This window comes from Anomaloglossus baeobatrachus, chromosome 10, assembly GCF_048569485.1.
Source record: "Anomaloglossus baeobatrachus isolate aAnoBae1 chromosome 10, aAnoBae1.hap1, whole genome shotgun sequence".
Lineage (NCBI taxonomy): Eukaryota > Metazoa > Chordata > Amphibia > Anura > Aromobatidae > Anomaloglossus > Anomaloglossus baeobatrachus.
In genome coordinates, this window is record NC_134362.1 from 43,927,120 (window position 1) to 43,942,320 (window position 15,201).

At 49.8% G+C, this 15,201-nt stretch overlaps 1 protein-coding gene across 1 annotated transcript in view; it reads right to left on the reverse strand.

Moving 5' to 3' along the window:
- The window catches only part of DPP3 (dipeptidyl peptidase 3), a 94,262-nt gene that overhangs the window by 19,855 nt on the left and 59,206 nt on the right, over positions 1-15,201 (reverse strand). The window contains exons 12-17 of the mRNA XM_075325631.1: positions 11,585-11,677; positions 11,427-11,489; positions 10,768-10,892; positions 2,721-2,841; positions 1,735-1,914; positions 399-558 (exon numbers count right to left, since the gene is read on the reverse strand). Of these exons, the coding sequence (XP_075181746.1) occupies positions 399-558; positions 1,735-1,914; positions 2,721-2,841; positions 10,768-10,892; positions 11,427-11,489; positions 11,585-11,677 (742 nt within the window). The remainder of the gene's footprint in view (positions 1-398; positions 559-1,734; positions 1,915-2,720; positions 2,842-10,767; positions 10,893-11,426; positions 11,490-11,584; positions 11,678-15,201) is intronic.

Sequence of the window (15,201 nt, forward strand, 5' to 3'; positions counted from 1 at the left end):
TCCACACAAAGCATAAAACTGAGGAGCCCGTGGTCCACGGGAGGGTGTATAGGCAGAGGGGAGGGGTTACACTTTTTAAAGTGTAATACTTTGTGTGGCCTCCAGAGGCAGAAGCTATACACCCAATTGTCTGGGTCTTCCAATGGAGCGACAAAGAAATCACAATTCCAGTAAACACCTAAGCTATGGTGTAGACAATATGTAACTGTGAATATTTTCTCTTTTTTAGAGGACACATTCACTCCCTGACGGGTAAGAGGATGATAAAGAAAAGTTACTTTACAAAGATTTGTCCGGAATTTTACCTTAAACAGGGTTCAAGATATCCGGATATAGTCGATACAAGCGTCTGACAGGTCAAAGGATTTTGCTAGTGGTAAATATGTCGCAGTGCTCACCTGTCACCTGAGTGTTTATCTGTACAAACAATTTGCGCTCTTCCTTTCTCAGTATTACAATGTCACGCAGGGTGAGAAACTTGTGTTCCTCTTCTGTAACTTTAGAGTATCCTTCATACATGTCCCGAGCCCGATCTACGTCTGCTGTAGATTTATATACCTGAAAAAAGGAAGAAGGCATAGAACAGGAATATTTAAAGGTATTGTAAATTACTTTAACAGTAAGGATAGGTGATCAATGTCTGATTGGCCGGCGTCCGACACATGGCCCCTCTACCGATTGGTTGTTCTCAGTGCCGCTGCTGGCTGCCGGAAGTGCTCAGTTTCAGAGTCGCCTCGTCAACTGATAGTGGCCGCGACCAGGTACTGCAGATCTGGCTCCCATTGAAATCAATAGGTGAATGTGCAGTACCTAGATGTGGCCACTAACAGTTGACGGTGCAACTCAGAAACTGAGCATTTCTGGCCACCTGCAGCCGGCGGTGGCCCCGAGAACAGCTAATCGGCGGAAGTGACAGGTATCAGACCCGGCATTTCCGGCCACAAGCTGCCACCATTGACACTGCGATCAGCTGATTGGCAGAGGTCTCTGACCCCGACCGATCAAACATCGATGACCTATCCTAAAGGGTACTTTACACGCTGCTTAACGGTATCGATATCACTAGCGAGCATACCCGCCCCCGTCGGTTGTGCGACACGGGCAAATCTCTGCCCGTGGCGCACAACATCGCTTACCCCCATCACACGGACTTACCTGCCCTGCGACGTCGCTCTAGCCGGCAAACCGCCTCCTTTCTAAGGGTGCAGTTCGTTCGGCATCACAGCGACGTCACATGGCAGCCGTCCAATAGAAGCAGAGGGGCGGAGATAAGCGGGACGTAACATCCCACCCACCTCCTTCCTTTCGCATTGCTGGTGGATGCAGGTAAGGAGATGTTCGTCGTTCCTGCGGTGTCACACATAGCGATGTGTGATGCCGCAGGAATGACGAACAACATCGTACCTGCAGCAGCAACGACATTAAGGAAAGAAGTGACGTGTCAACGATCATCGATTTTGAATGATTTTGTAATCGTTGATCGTCGCTCCGTGGTGTCACACGCTGCGATGTCGCTAACGGTGCCGGATGTGCGTCACTAACAACGTGACCCCGACGATATATTGTCAGCAATGTCGCAGCGTGTAAAGCACCCTTAAGGATAGGCCATCAATGTTAAAGATGTGGCCAATCTCTTTAACAAAAAAAGGAAAAAAAACTAATACGGAATCAAGGAATGGACAAGCAGTGACATGGCGGCGTAGAGGTGACCCATTTACTTGTCTGGCTACTGACCTGCAATTTCTGCAGGAATCGTTCAATGGCCGGTCGACCCACGCTCATAATCTTGCTTCTGTCTAGTGATACTTGTGCATCAGGACGGCCATCAGCTCCAGTTTTCTGGGCAACTGTGACAAAGTTCTCCCCGGCCTCCAGGAGGACGCGTAGAATGACAAAGCGAGCCTGCATATGAGCCTGCAGATGAGAACCAGCGATTGAATCAAAGGAAATTTAGGACCACATCAAAGATAGGCGGGCTTTGCACACTACGACATCGCAGGTGCGATGTCGGTGGGGTCAAATCGAAAGTGACGCACATCCGGCGTCACTTGCGATGTCGTAGTGTGTAAATCCTAGATGATACGATGAACGAGCGCAAAATCGTCGTCATCGTATCATCGCTGCAGCCTCCGACATTTCCATAATGCCGGGGGAGCGACAGGTACGATGTAGTTCCTCGTTCCTGCGGCCGCACACATCGCTGTGTGTGAAGCCGCAGGAGCGAGGAACTTCACCTTACCTGCCTCCCGGCTGCAATGAGAAGGACGGAGGTGGGCGGGATGTTTACATCCTGCTCATCTCCGCCCCTCCACTTCAATTGGCCGCCTGCCGTGTGACGTCACTGTGACGCCGCACGACCCGCCCCCTAAGGAAGGAGGCGGGTCGCCGGCCAGAGGGACGTCGCACGGCAGGTATGTGCGTGTAAAGCTGCCGTAGCGATAATAATCGCTACGGCAGCTTTCACTATATATCGAACGTGCGACGGGGGCGGGACTATCGCTGCAGCATCGGTAACACATTGTTACCGATGTCGCAGCGTGCAAAGCCCGCCTTAGATGTGCAGAGAGACAAAGAGCCTTTAAAAGCCGAATGATGCAAAATTGCTAATGATACTCAATTTGCAAAATAATTTTTAGCCACAAATACATGCATTTAAGTAGAAAAAAAAATCCTCAAAAGGTGGACAATCACTTTAAAACAGCCATAATATTCAAACACACCTGTCTCCATTTGCCAGTCTCTGGTGTATAGTACTCCAGTCCTAACAGCCCAGCCCGGACCATGTTCAGCCAATTCACATATAAAACATCTTGTGCTTCCTGAGATTCATGGCCAAAAATCCTGCAGTAAGAAGAAGTGATTATTTATATGATCAGATTAAGCAGATGCTGGACTGACAGCTATTTACTTGCTAAGGCTGGAGTCACACTTGCAAGAGACTCGCGCAAGTCTCACATCGCATCACCCGGCATGGCCACACACTCTCCTGACAGGAGCGGGTCAGCTGCATGTATTTCTATGCAGCTGAGATGCTCCTGTCAGGAGAGCTGCAGGCCATGTCGGGTGATGTGATGCAAGACTTGCACGAGTCTCTCACAAGTGTGACTCCGGCCCAAGGCTCATTATCTTGCACAAGGCCTAGCGGCAGCAGTATCAAATGAGGTCTAGGACATGAAGGTATAATAACTTTAACTACTAGTGGAGCACCCATCACCCAATGAAGTTTATGTCATGTTTATTACTATGGCTGCCTTTGTGAAAAGGGAAAATGAGAAAGGGAAAAATGAGAAAGGGAAAAATGAGAAAGGGGAAAAGGAAAAAGGAGAAAAGGGAAAAGGAGAAAGGGGAAAAGGAAAAAAGGGAAAAGGAGAAAGGGGAAAGGAAAAGAGAAAGGGGAAAAGGAAAAAGGGAAAAGGAAAAAGGGGAAAGGAAAAAGGGGAAAGGAAAAAGGGGAAAGGGAAAAGAGAAAAGGGAAAAGGAGAAAAGGGGAAAAGGAGAAAGGGAAAAAGGAGAAAGGGAAAAGGGGAAAGAGAAAAGAGAAAGGGGAAAAGGAAAAAGGAGAAAGGGGAAAAGGAAAAAGGAGAAAGGAGAAAATGAGAAAGGGAAAACAGAGAAAGGGGAAACGGAGAAGGGGAAAAGGAGAAAGGGGAAAAGGAGAAAGGGGAAAAGGAGAAAGGGGAAAAGGAGAAAGGGGAAAAGGAGAAAGAAGAAAATGAGAAAGGGGAAAAGGAGAAAGGGGAAAGGAAAAGAGAAAGGGTAAAAATGAGAAAGGAAAAAGGGGAAAGGAAAAAGGGGAAAGAGAAAAGGGAAAAGGAGAAAAGGGGAAAAGGAGAAGGGGGAAAAGGAGAAAGGGGAAAGGGAAAAGAGAAAGGGGAAAAGGAAAAAGGGAAAAGGAAAAAGGAGAAAGGGGAAATGGAAAATGAGAAAGGAGAAAATGAGAAAGGGGAAAGGAGAAAAGAAAAAGGGGAAACGGAGAAGGGGAAAAGGAGAAAGGAGAAAAGGAGAAAGGGGAAAAGGAGAAAGAAGAAAATGAGAAAGGGGAAACGGAGAAAGGGGAAAAGGAGAAAGGGGAAAAGGAGAAAGGGGAAAAGGAGAAAGGGGAAAAGGAGAAAGGAGAAAGGGGAAAAGGAGAAAGGAGAAAGGGGAAAAGGAGAAAGGGGAAAGGAGAAAGGGGAAAAGGAGAAAGGGGAAAAGGAGAAAGGAGAAAGGGGAAAAGGAGAAAGGGGAAAGGGGAAAAGGAGAAAGGGGAAAAGGAGAAAGGAGAAAGGGGAAAAAGAGAAAGGGGAAAAGGAGAAAGGGGAAAAGGAGAAAGGGGAAAAGGAGAAAGGGGAAAAGGAGAAAGGAGAAAGGGGAAAAGGAGAAAGGGGAAAAGGAGAAAGGGAAAGAAAAGACAAAGGGAAGCAAAACGAAAGTGAAATGATAAAGATAAAGAAAAGAAATGAAAGAGATAGCAAAAGGGAAGCAAAGAGAAAAAGAACACAAAAAGGGAAGGAAAAGGAGAAAGGTAAATAAAAGACAAAGGGAAATAATAGAGAAAGGGAAGCAACAAAAAAGAAAAAAAATGAATGGAAACTAAAGAAGGGAATTTTGTTTACTTACCGTAAATTCCTTTTCTTCTAGCTCCAATTGGGAGACCCAGACAATTGGGTGTATAGCTACTGCCTCCGGAGGCCGCACAAAGTACTACACTTAAAAGTGTAAGGCCCCTCACCTTCTGGCTATACACCCTCCCGTGGGAGCACGGGTCCCTCAGTTTTAGTGCAAAAGCAAGAAGGAGGAAAGCCAATAACTGTTTCAAAAACAAATTCAATCCGATAAACAATATCGGAGAACAGAACTTATCAACATGAACAACATGTGCACCCGAAAAACCAATACCCTAAGAAAAACAGGGCGGGTGCTGGGTCTCCCAATTGGAGCTAGAAGAAAAGGAATTTACGGTAAGTAAACAAAATTCCCTTCTTCTTTTTCGCTCCTAATTGGGAGACCCAGACAATTGGGACGTCCAAAAGCAGTCCCTGGGTGGGTAAAAGAATACCTCGTGATAGGGCTGTCAAGCAGCCCTTTCTTACAGGTGGGCCACCGCCGCCTGAAGGACTTGTCTACCTAGGCTGGCATCTGCCGAAGCGTAGGTATGCACCTGATAATGCTTGGTAAAAGTGTGCAGACTCGACCAGGTAGCCGCCTGGCACACCTGCTGAGCCGTAGCCTGATGCCGTAATGCCCAGGACGCACCTACGGCTCTGGTAGAATGGGCCTTCAGTCCAGAAGGAATCGGAAGCCCAGCAGAACGGTAGGCGTGAAGAATTGGTTCCTTGATCCACCGCGCAAGGGTGGATTTGGAAGCTTGCGACCCTTTATGCTGACCAGCGACCAGGATAAAGAGTGCATCCGAACGGCGCAGAGGCGCCGTGCGGGAAATGTAGATCCTGAGTGCCCTCACCAGGTCCAACAGATGTAAACCCTTTTCAAATTGGTGAACTGGATGCGGACACAAAGATGGTAAAGTGATATCCTGATTGAGATGAAAGGAAGATACCACCTTGGGAAGAAACTCTGGAATTGGACGCAGAACTACCTTGTCTTGGTGAAACACCAGGAAGGGAGATTTGCAAGATAACGCCGCCAGCTGTGACACTCTCCGAAGAGACGTGACCGCCACTAGAAAAGCCACTTTCTGAGAAAGCCGAGAAAAGGAAATCTCTTTCATAGGCTCGAAAGGCGGCTTCTGGAGAGCAATTAGAACCTTGTTCAGATCCCAGGGTTCCAATGGCCGCTTGTAAGGGGGGACAATATGACAAACCCCTTGCATGAACGTGCGTACTTTAGGAAGTCGCGCTAGGCGTTTCTGAAAAAATACGGATAGCGCGGAGACTTGACCTTTAAGAGAGCTAAGCGACAAACCTTTTTCCAACCCCGACTGCAGGAAGGAAAGAAAAATAGGCAATGCAAATGGCCAGGGAGAAACTCCCTGAGCAGAGCACCACGATAGGAATATCTTCCACGTTCTGTGGTAGATTTTGGCGGAGGATGGTTTCCTAGCCTGTCTCATGGTGGCAACAACTTCATGAGATAAACCTGAGGTCCCTAGGATCCAGGACTCAATGGCCACACAGTCAGGTTCAGGGCCGCAGAATTCAGATGGAAAAACGGCCCTTGAGACAGCAAGTCTGGACGGTCTGGTAGCGCCCACGGTTGGCCTACCGTGAGATGCCACAGATCCGGGTACCACGACCTCCTTGGCCAGTCTGGAGCGACGAGAATGGCGCGGCGGCAGTCGGACCTGATTTTGCGGAGCACTCTGGGCAACAATGCCAGAGGTGGGAAAACATAAGGTAGCCAGAACTGCGACCAATCTTGAACTAGGGCGTCTGCCGCCAGAGCTCGGTGATCGTGAGACCGTGCCATGAAAACCGGAGCTTTGTTGTTGTGCCGTGACGCCATCAGGTCGACGTCCGGCGTCCCCCAGCGGCGACAGATCTCCTGAAACACGTCCGGGTGGAGGGACCATTCCCCTGCGTCCATGCCCTGGCGACTGAGAAAGTCTGCTTCCCAGTTTTCCACGCCTGGGATGTGAACTGCGGATATGGTGGATGCTGTGTTCTCCACCCACGTTAGAATCCGCCGGACTTCCTGGAAGGCTTGCCGACTGCGTGTTCCCCCTTGGTGGTTGATGTACGCCACCGCTGTGGAATTGTCCGACTGAATCCGGATCTGCTTGCCTTCCAGCCACTGTTGGAAGGCTCGCAGGGCAAGATAGACTGCTCTGATTTCCAGAACATTGATCTGAAGGGTGGACTCTTTCTGAGTCCACGTACCCTGAGCCCTGTGGTGAAGAAACACTGCTCCCCACCCTGATAGGCTCGCATCTGTCGTGACCACCGCCCAGGATGGGGGTAGAAACGACCTTCCTGTTGACAATGAGGTGGGAAGAAGCCACCACCGGAGAGAGTCCTTGGCTGTCTGAGAGAGGGAGACGTCTCTGTCGAGGGACGTCGATTTCCCGTCCCATTGGCGGAGAATGTCCCATTGTAGGGGGCGCAGATGAAACTGCGCGAAAGGGACCGCTTCCATTGCTGCCACCATTTTCCCTAGGAAATGCATGAGGCGCCTCAAGGAGTGCGACTGGCTCTGAAGGAGAGATTGCACCCCTGTCTGCAGCGAGCCCTGCTTGTCCAGTGGAAGTTCCACTATCGCTGAGAGAGTATGAAACTCCATGCCAAGATATGTTAGTGATTGGGTCGGGGTTAGATTTGACTTTGAAAAGTTGATAATCCACCCGAACCTCTGGAGAGTCTTCAGTGCCACGTTCAGACTGTGTTGGTATGCCTCTTGAGAGGGTGCCTTTATCAGTAGATCGTCCAGATACGGGATCACAGAGTGACCCTGCGAGTGCAGGACTGCTACTACTGATGCCATGACCTTGGTGAAGACCCGAGGGGCTGTTGCCAGCCCGAAAGGTAGCGCTACGAACTGCAGGTGTTCGCTTCCTATAACGAAGCGTAGAAAACGCTGATGCTCTGGCGCAATCGGCACGTGGAGATAAGCATCTTTGATGTCTATTGATGCTAGGAAATCTCCTTGAGACATTGAGGCGATGATGAGCGGAGAGATTCCATCCGGAACCTCCTGGTTTTTACGTGTTTGTTGAGCAACTTTAGATCCAGGACGGGACGAAACGATCCGTCCTTTTTTGGTACCACAAACAAATTGGAGTAAAAACCGTGACCTTGTTCTTGAAGAGGAACAGAAGTCACCACGCCTTCCGCCTTTAGAGCGGCCACCGCCTGCAGCAGAGCATCGGCCCGGTCGGGCGGTGGAGAAGTTCTGAAGAAACGAGTTGGAGGACGAGAGCTGAACTCTATCCTGTACCCGTGAGACAGAATGTCCCTCACCCAACGGTCTTTGACCTGTGACAGCCAAATGTCGCCAAAGCGGGAGAGCCTGCCACTGACCGAGGATGCAGAAAGAGGAGACTGAGAGTCATGAGGAAGCCGTCTTGGTAACGGTTGTTCCTGCTGGCTTTTTTGGGCGTGATTGAGTCCGCCAAGAATCTGAGCCTCTCTGATCCTTTTGAGTCCTCTTGGACGAGGAGAATTGGGACCTACCTGAGCCTCGAAAGGACCGAAAACTAGACTGACCCCTCCTTTGTTGGGGTTTGTTTTGTCTGTGTGGAGGTAAGGATGAATCCTTACCCTTGGAGTGTTTAATGATTTCATCCAAACGCTCACCAAACAGTCGGTCACGAGAAAAAGGCAAACTGGTTAAGCACTTCTTGGAAGCAGAATCTGCCTTCCATTCTCTCAACCACAGGGCTCTGCGTAAAACCACGGAGTTGGCTGACGCCACCGCCGTACGGCTCGTAGAGTCTAGGACAGCATTAATCGCGTAAGACGCGAATGCAGACATCTGAGAGGTCAATGGTGCCACCTGCGGAGTAGATGTACGTGTGACCGTGTCAATCTGTGTAAGACCAGCTGAAATAGCTTGGAGTGCCCATACGGCTGCGAATGCTGGCGCCAACGACGCTCCAATAGCTTCATAGATGGATTTCAACCAGAGCTCCATCTGTCTATCGGTGGCATCTTTAAGTGCCGCTCCATCTTCTACTGCAACTAAGGATCTAGCCGCAAGCCTGGAGATTGGAGGATCCACCTTGGGACACTGGGTCCAGCCCTTGACAACGTCAGGGGGGAAAGGATAGCGTGTATCTTTAAGCCTTTTGGAAAACCGCTTATCAGGATAAGCGTGGTGTTTCTGGATTGCGTCTCTAAAGTCAGCGTGGTCCAGAAAAGAGCTTAATTTACGCTTGGGATATCTGAAATGGAATTTCTCATGCTGTGAAGCTGACTCCTCCGCAGAAGGAGCTGGCGGAGAAATATCTAACATCTTATTGATGGACGCTATAAGATCATTCACTATGGCGTCACCATCCGGTGTATCTAGATTGAGAGCGGTCCCAGGATCAGAATCCTGATCAGTTACATCCGCCTCATCACACATAGATTCATCCCGCTGGGATCCTGACCATTGAGACGAAGTTGAGGGCCCCTCATAGCGAGCCCGTTTAGGTTGTCTGGGACTGTCGTCCGAGTCAGAGTCGTCACCCTGGGGTGCGTGTGACACCCCTGGAGCACGGAAGTGTTCCAGCTGAGGGGGACCAGGGAGCAATGATTCAACAGTGTCCATGGTCTGAGTAACTGGTCTAGACTGTAATGTTTCAAGAATTTTAGACATAGTCATAGACAATCTGTCAGCAAAAGCTGCAAACTCTGTTCCTGTCACCTGGACAGTATTCACAGGTGGTTCTCCCTGGGTCACGTCTAGCAGAGGCCCCGGCTGTGCAAGTGTCACAGGGGCCGAGCACTGCACACAATGGGGGTCAGCGGAACCTGCCGGTAGAGCAGCCCCACATGCGGTACAGGCAGCATATAACGTCTGTGCCTTGGCACCCTTGCGTTTTGCGGACGACATGCTGTTGCCTCCTTGTAATCTAGGAGGGTATATAGCCGAGAAAAAAACACCAGCGACCGCACAGTGCAAAGTATTTGCAAACACAAAATACCAAGTACACAAACGGCACAAGTGGGGGTGAGCCCTTGAGGGCTGCTTACCGCCCGCTGAACAGCGGGTATGAGGCCGTAGAATCCCGTGTCTGGGTCTCCCAGTCTTCCCTCTGCAGCTCAGCGTGCAGGCAGGAATGGCTGCCGGCGTTGTGTGCAGAGGGGCGGACCGTGGGCGTGCCCAAACAAAAGTGCGGGAAACTGCGTCCCCCTGTGCCTAGTGTGAGGGCTGGAGTATGTAAAAAAGACTCCAGCCCTCAGCGCTGATGCTCTATACAACGTCCCGCCCTCCTCCTGACTGGCAGGTGCGGAGGCGGGAACGAGACAAACTAGGCCGCAAAAGCCGGGGACTGTAGTAATAAGCGCGGCCGTGATATATGCACGGCCAGCGCGGAAGTCCCCGGCGCACCACAAGTCACAGCAGTGTCGCAGTGCGACTGAGCCCAGCGGCCTGGCGCGACCGTTCGCCCTAGTCTACCCACTCAGCTGAGCTGTAGTGAGGAAATGGCACAAGCGCAGCAGCGCTGATGTCCCCGGCGCACTAACACACCCAGCAATGCTGCGGTGTGCGCGCGTATGCACGGGGACACAGAGTACCTTGACGGAGCAGGGCCCTGTCCCTGACGATACTCAGCTCCATATCCAGCGGCTTCTCCAGGGGCTGCGGATGGAGCACGGTCTCAGTGCCTGGAGACCGGTAAAATCCCACTTCAGCCAGAGCCCTAATGGGGATGGAGAAGGAATCAGCATGTGGGCTCCAGCCTCCGTACCCGCAATGGGTACCTCAACCTTAACAAACACCGCCGACAGAAAGTGGGGTGAGAAGGGAGCATGCTGGGGACCCTGTATGGGCCCTCTTTTCTTCCATCCGACATAGTCAGCAGCTGCTGCTGACTAAACAGTGGAGCTATGCGTGGATGTCTGACCTCCTTCGCACAAAGCAAAAACTGAGGGACCCGTGCTCCCACGGGAGGGTGTATAGCCAGAAGGGGAGGGGCCTTACACTTTTAAGTGTAGTACTTTGTGCGGCCTCCGGAGACAGTAGCTATACACCCAATTGTCTGGGTCTCCCAATTAGGAGCGAAAAAGAAAGGCAGATTTAAAATACGGTCACAGCATATCCAAAACAGTTTCCCACCCCGATGAAAAAAAATGCACACATCTGATATCACAACATTAAGGATGTTACAATGAAGCTTCTTACCGCAACACCTCTTCACTGACGCACAGATACAGCCCGACACACTCCGCTCTGCACTCCTCGTAGGAAGAGGCGATGGTAGAGAATTTACTGTCCCAAGTTTCACCTGGTTTATACCAACTTCTCACCTGGCAGTAAGAATACACACTAAGTAAATTTGTGAACAAGAAGTACAACAAATACAAAAACTATAGGTCATCCTTGATAATAATCAATGAGGACCATTAGGTCACCCAGACACTTTAGCTGCAGATTTCGGGGACTGGGTTCACATTTGTGTTGGATGCTCCATTGAAACTTTAATTTTTCACCACATGGCTAACTTCTTACACTATTTATTCTGTTAAAGCAACAGACACTGTAGAGTAACCAAATGGACCCCATTACAATTGATTGAGTCTGTCTGATACCGTTTCTGTCCATCACGTGATAGACTTTTACTTTTAAAGGGTTCCTTTCATCTGTTCCTAGAAAAATTGAACACTAGTATAAACCTGTCCTCACACTCCGTGATCCTGTACGGGGAATTTCAACACCTGATCATTTTGTTCCAGCTGGAGAGAAGCCGCCATCAAAAGCCGCCTTAGATAAGCATGGACTCCTCCTTTTGGAGTCCATGCTTATCTAAGGTGTACGGGCACCTGGTCACAATTGTTACTCACTTGCTCCCCAGTCTCCGGGTTGATAACATTTTCTTTGTCAAAATTGAATGTTCCCTTGTCATCCTGGAAAACATGAAGGAATGGTTGTATGACCTTTCTATGAAGACCCGAGGGGTAAGAACAAGTAACAGGTTGTTCATGCATTAACTATTGGTTACCTGGACAAAGAGTTTTCCACTGCCATGTCCTAATAACTCGTGTAGGCCAACCTGAACTTCAAAGGACGGGCCACGGCACTTTATGAAGACATCCTAAATGAAAGGAACAGCCGTTCTTATAGTCATCCTCATGGATGTACATACACATGACAGAATGCTCAGATTAAAAATAATTGCTCAAATTCACTTTTGACTTTAGCACATTGATTTTTTTTTTTAAATCACCGTATTTTTCGGACTATAAGACGCACCCTGGTTTTAGAGGAGGAAAATAGGAAAATAAAATTTTAACCAAAAAATGTGGTCATGACACATTGTTATGGGGCGAGGATCTGCTGCTGACACTGTTATGTGGGTAATGTCCCCAATTCTCTACTAAGGTACCCCATTCTGGTAATGATCCTCCTGCCTTGTATATGATCCTGCTCATATACCCCCATCCTGCTCATATACCCCCCATCCATCCTGCTCATATACCCCCATCCATCCTGCTCATATACCCCCATCCTGCTCATATACCCCCATCCTGCTCATATACTCCCATCCATCCTGCTCATATACCCCCATCCTGCTCATATACTCCCATCCATCCTGCTCATATACCCCCATCCTGCTCATATACCCCCCATCCATCCTGCTCATATACCCCCATCCATCCTGCTCATATACCCCCATCCTGCTCATATACCCCCATCCTGCTCATATACTCCCATCCATCCTGCTCATATACCCCCATCCTGCTCATATACACCCATCCTGCTCATATACACCCATCCTGCTCATATACCCCCATCCATCCTGCTCATATACCCCCATCCATCCTGCTCATATACCCCCATCCTGCTATATGCCCCCATCCTGCTCATATACCCCCATCCTGCTCATATACCCCCATCCTGCTCATATACTCCCATCCTGCTCATATACTCCCATCCATCCTGCTCATATACCCCCATCCTGCTCATATACACCCATCCTGCTATATGCCCCCATCCTGCTCATATACTCCCATCCATCCTGCTGATATACCCCCATCCATCCTGCTCATATACCCCCATCCTGCTATATGCCCCCATCCTGCGCATATACCCCCATCCTGCGCATATACCCCCATCCTGCTCATATACCCCCATCCATCCTGCTCATATATCCCCATCCTGTTATATACCCCCCCATCCCGCTCATATACCCCATCCTACTCATAATATACCCCCATCCATCCTGCTCATAATATACCCCCATCCATCCTGCTCATAATATACCCCCATCCATCCTGCTCACAATATACCCCCATCCATCCTGCTCATAATATACCCTCATCCATCCTGCTCATAATACACCCCCATCCATCCTGCTCATAATATACCCCCATCCATCCTGCTCATAATATACCCCCATCCATCCTGCTCATAATATACCCCCATCCTGGTATATGGCCTATATCCTGTGGCACAGAAAAAAAACAAAAACGTTTATACTCACCTTTCCTCACTCCCTGCAGCACCGATCATCTTCCTCTCTTCTCAGCTGCAGTGCCGCTGTGTGGAGCCGTCACCGTTGTCTGCAGCATCGCGATGTCTTCCTTTCTGTGCCGTCAGCTGATCTGCGTGAACACTAGCGGCGCGCACAGCGATGACGTCATCGCTGTGCTCACCGCTCTCTACACAGATCAGCTGACCAGCACAGAAAGGAAGACATCGCGATGCTGCAGTGGGACGGCTCCACACACGGTGACGGGTGAGTACACCGATTCACTGCACCCCGTGCTGATGATGATGCACGGGGGGGCAGTGAATACAGCCACACATGATCACTCCAGGTTGTAGTTGCCAGGGGTGAACATGCGGGCTGGCTGTTTACTAGGCGCGCACCCACCACCCATCCTCCTGCCCACCTGTCAGCGCCGGCTTCAGCGCTGAGATGATAGGCGGGAGGATGGGCGTGCATATGAAATGAGTGGGCCCACGTGGTCACGGTAGGCTGCAGCAGTCTGCTCGTGCCCCCGATGACCCGCTCCACCGCCGCACCCTCATTCCCCGCAGCCACATTCAGACCATAAGACGCACCCTCCACTTTCCCCCAACATTTGGGGGGAAAAAGTGCGTCTTATGGTCCGAAAAATACGGTATATTTCTCTTTAAAAAAAAAAGACAAAACTATTACAGAAGTAATATCTTTATTGATTAACTTGGTCTCTGAGCACATAAACAGCTTCATCAGCCAAGATGCCAAATGAATGACCGAGAGAAGAACACATTATATAAAATTAGTTTAACTAAGATATCGGAACTATAATTAAGAAATCAAAGTATCATAGCTCAGGGCCTTGTTACAGTTAGAAAGTATGGTATTTTCCATTTGTAAGATGCACTTTTTCCCTCCCAAAACTAGAGGGAAAATGGGGGTGCGTCTTACAATCCACATATGTCTTACCAGGACAGCAGTGGAGGCGCAGGATCAGCGATGCTGCAGGCTTGTGGGGTGTCATGGTGGCGAGCACCATTGATCTGCCGGCGGACTGCTATGAATCACCTGCAGTTGACAAGATGGACTTCAAGAAAATGGCCACGGAGGCGGTGTGTGCGCAGATAGGACTCCGCGGCCACTTTCTTCAAGTCCATTGTGTCATTCCGCGCACCCCGCCACATCTGCGGCCATTTTCTTGAAGTCCATCTCTTCAACTGCGGGTGATTCAAAGCAGCCCATAGTCCACCGGCAGATTAATGGTCCTCGCCGCCATGGCACCCCCCGAGCCGGCAGTATCACCAACCCTCCGCTGTTGCACACTGACCATCTTGAGTCGCGACACCCCAGCCTCCGAGCCGCAGTATCGCCGGCCCTCCGCACACAGACCATCTTGAGCCGCGACACCCCCTCCTCCAAGCCCGCCAACAGATAAATGGCGCCCGCCGCCGTGACACCCCACAAGCCTGCAGTATTGCCAATCCTCCGCACACTGATCCTCTTGAGCCGCGACACCCCTCCTCCGAACCTGCAGTATCGCCTACCCGCCTCCTGTGACCTTCCTGAGCCGCTCCCCCCTGGTGAGTTAATATAAGAGGCACTAGGATTATAAGACGGACCCTCATTTTAACAGTAAAAGTTATTTTTTCCTATTTTCCGCCTTCAAATTTGGGGTGCGTTTTATAATCCGGTACGTCTTATAAAACGGAAAATACGGTAGCAGAGGAGGTGGCAGACAGGTCAGAGACCTGGAGTCAAGTGTATTCTTATACTGGGTCATAAATCCAAGTGTTCAGGCCCCCATAGACATTAGTACTCATCCAAACCATCCATTTGAGCAGGACCAGGTGAACATGTTATGAGCATGGGGGGCCCAATAGATGATATAGAAGGAGGCAGTTGTTCCCAGCTGCGTTATCTCCTCTTCCCACACAGAATACAAGTGTTTGATAGCGGTTTGATGTGTATGGCTACCTTTATATAAGAACAAAAAAGAGAATTTTGTTTACTTACCGTAAATTCTTTTTCTTATAGTTCCGTATTGGGAGACCCAGACATTGGGGTGTATAGCTTCTGCCTCCGGAGGACACACAAAGTACTACACTAAAAAGTGTAGCTCCTCCCTCTGAGCATATACACCCCCTGGATCTAGC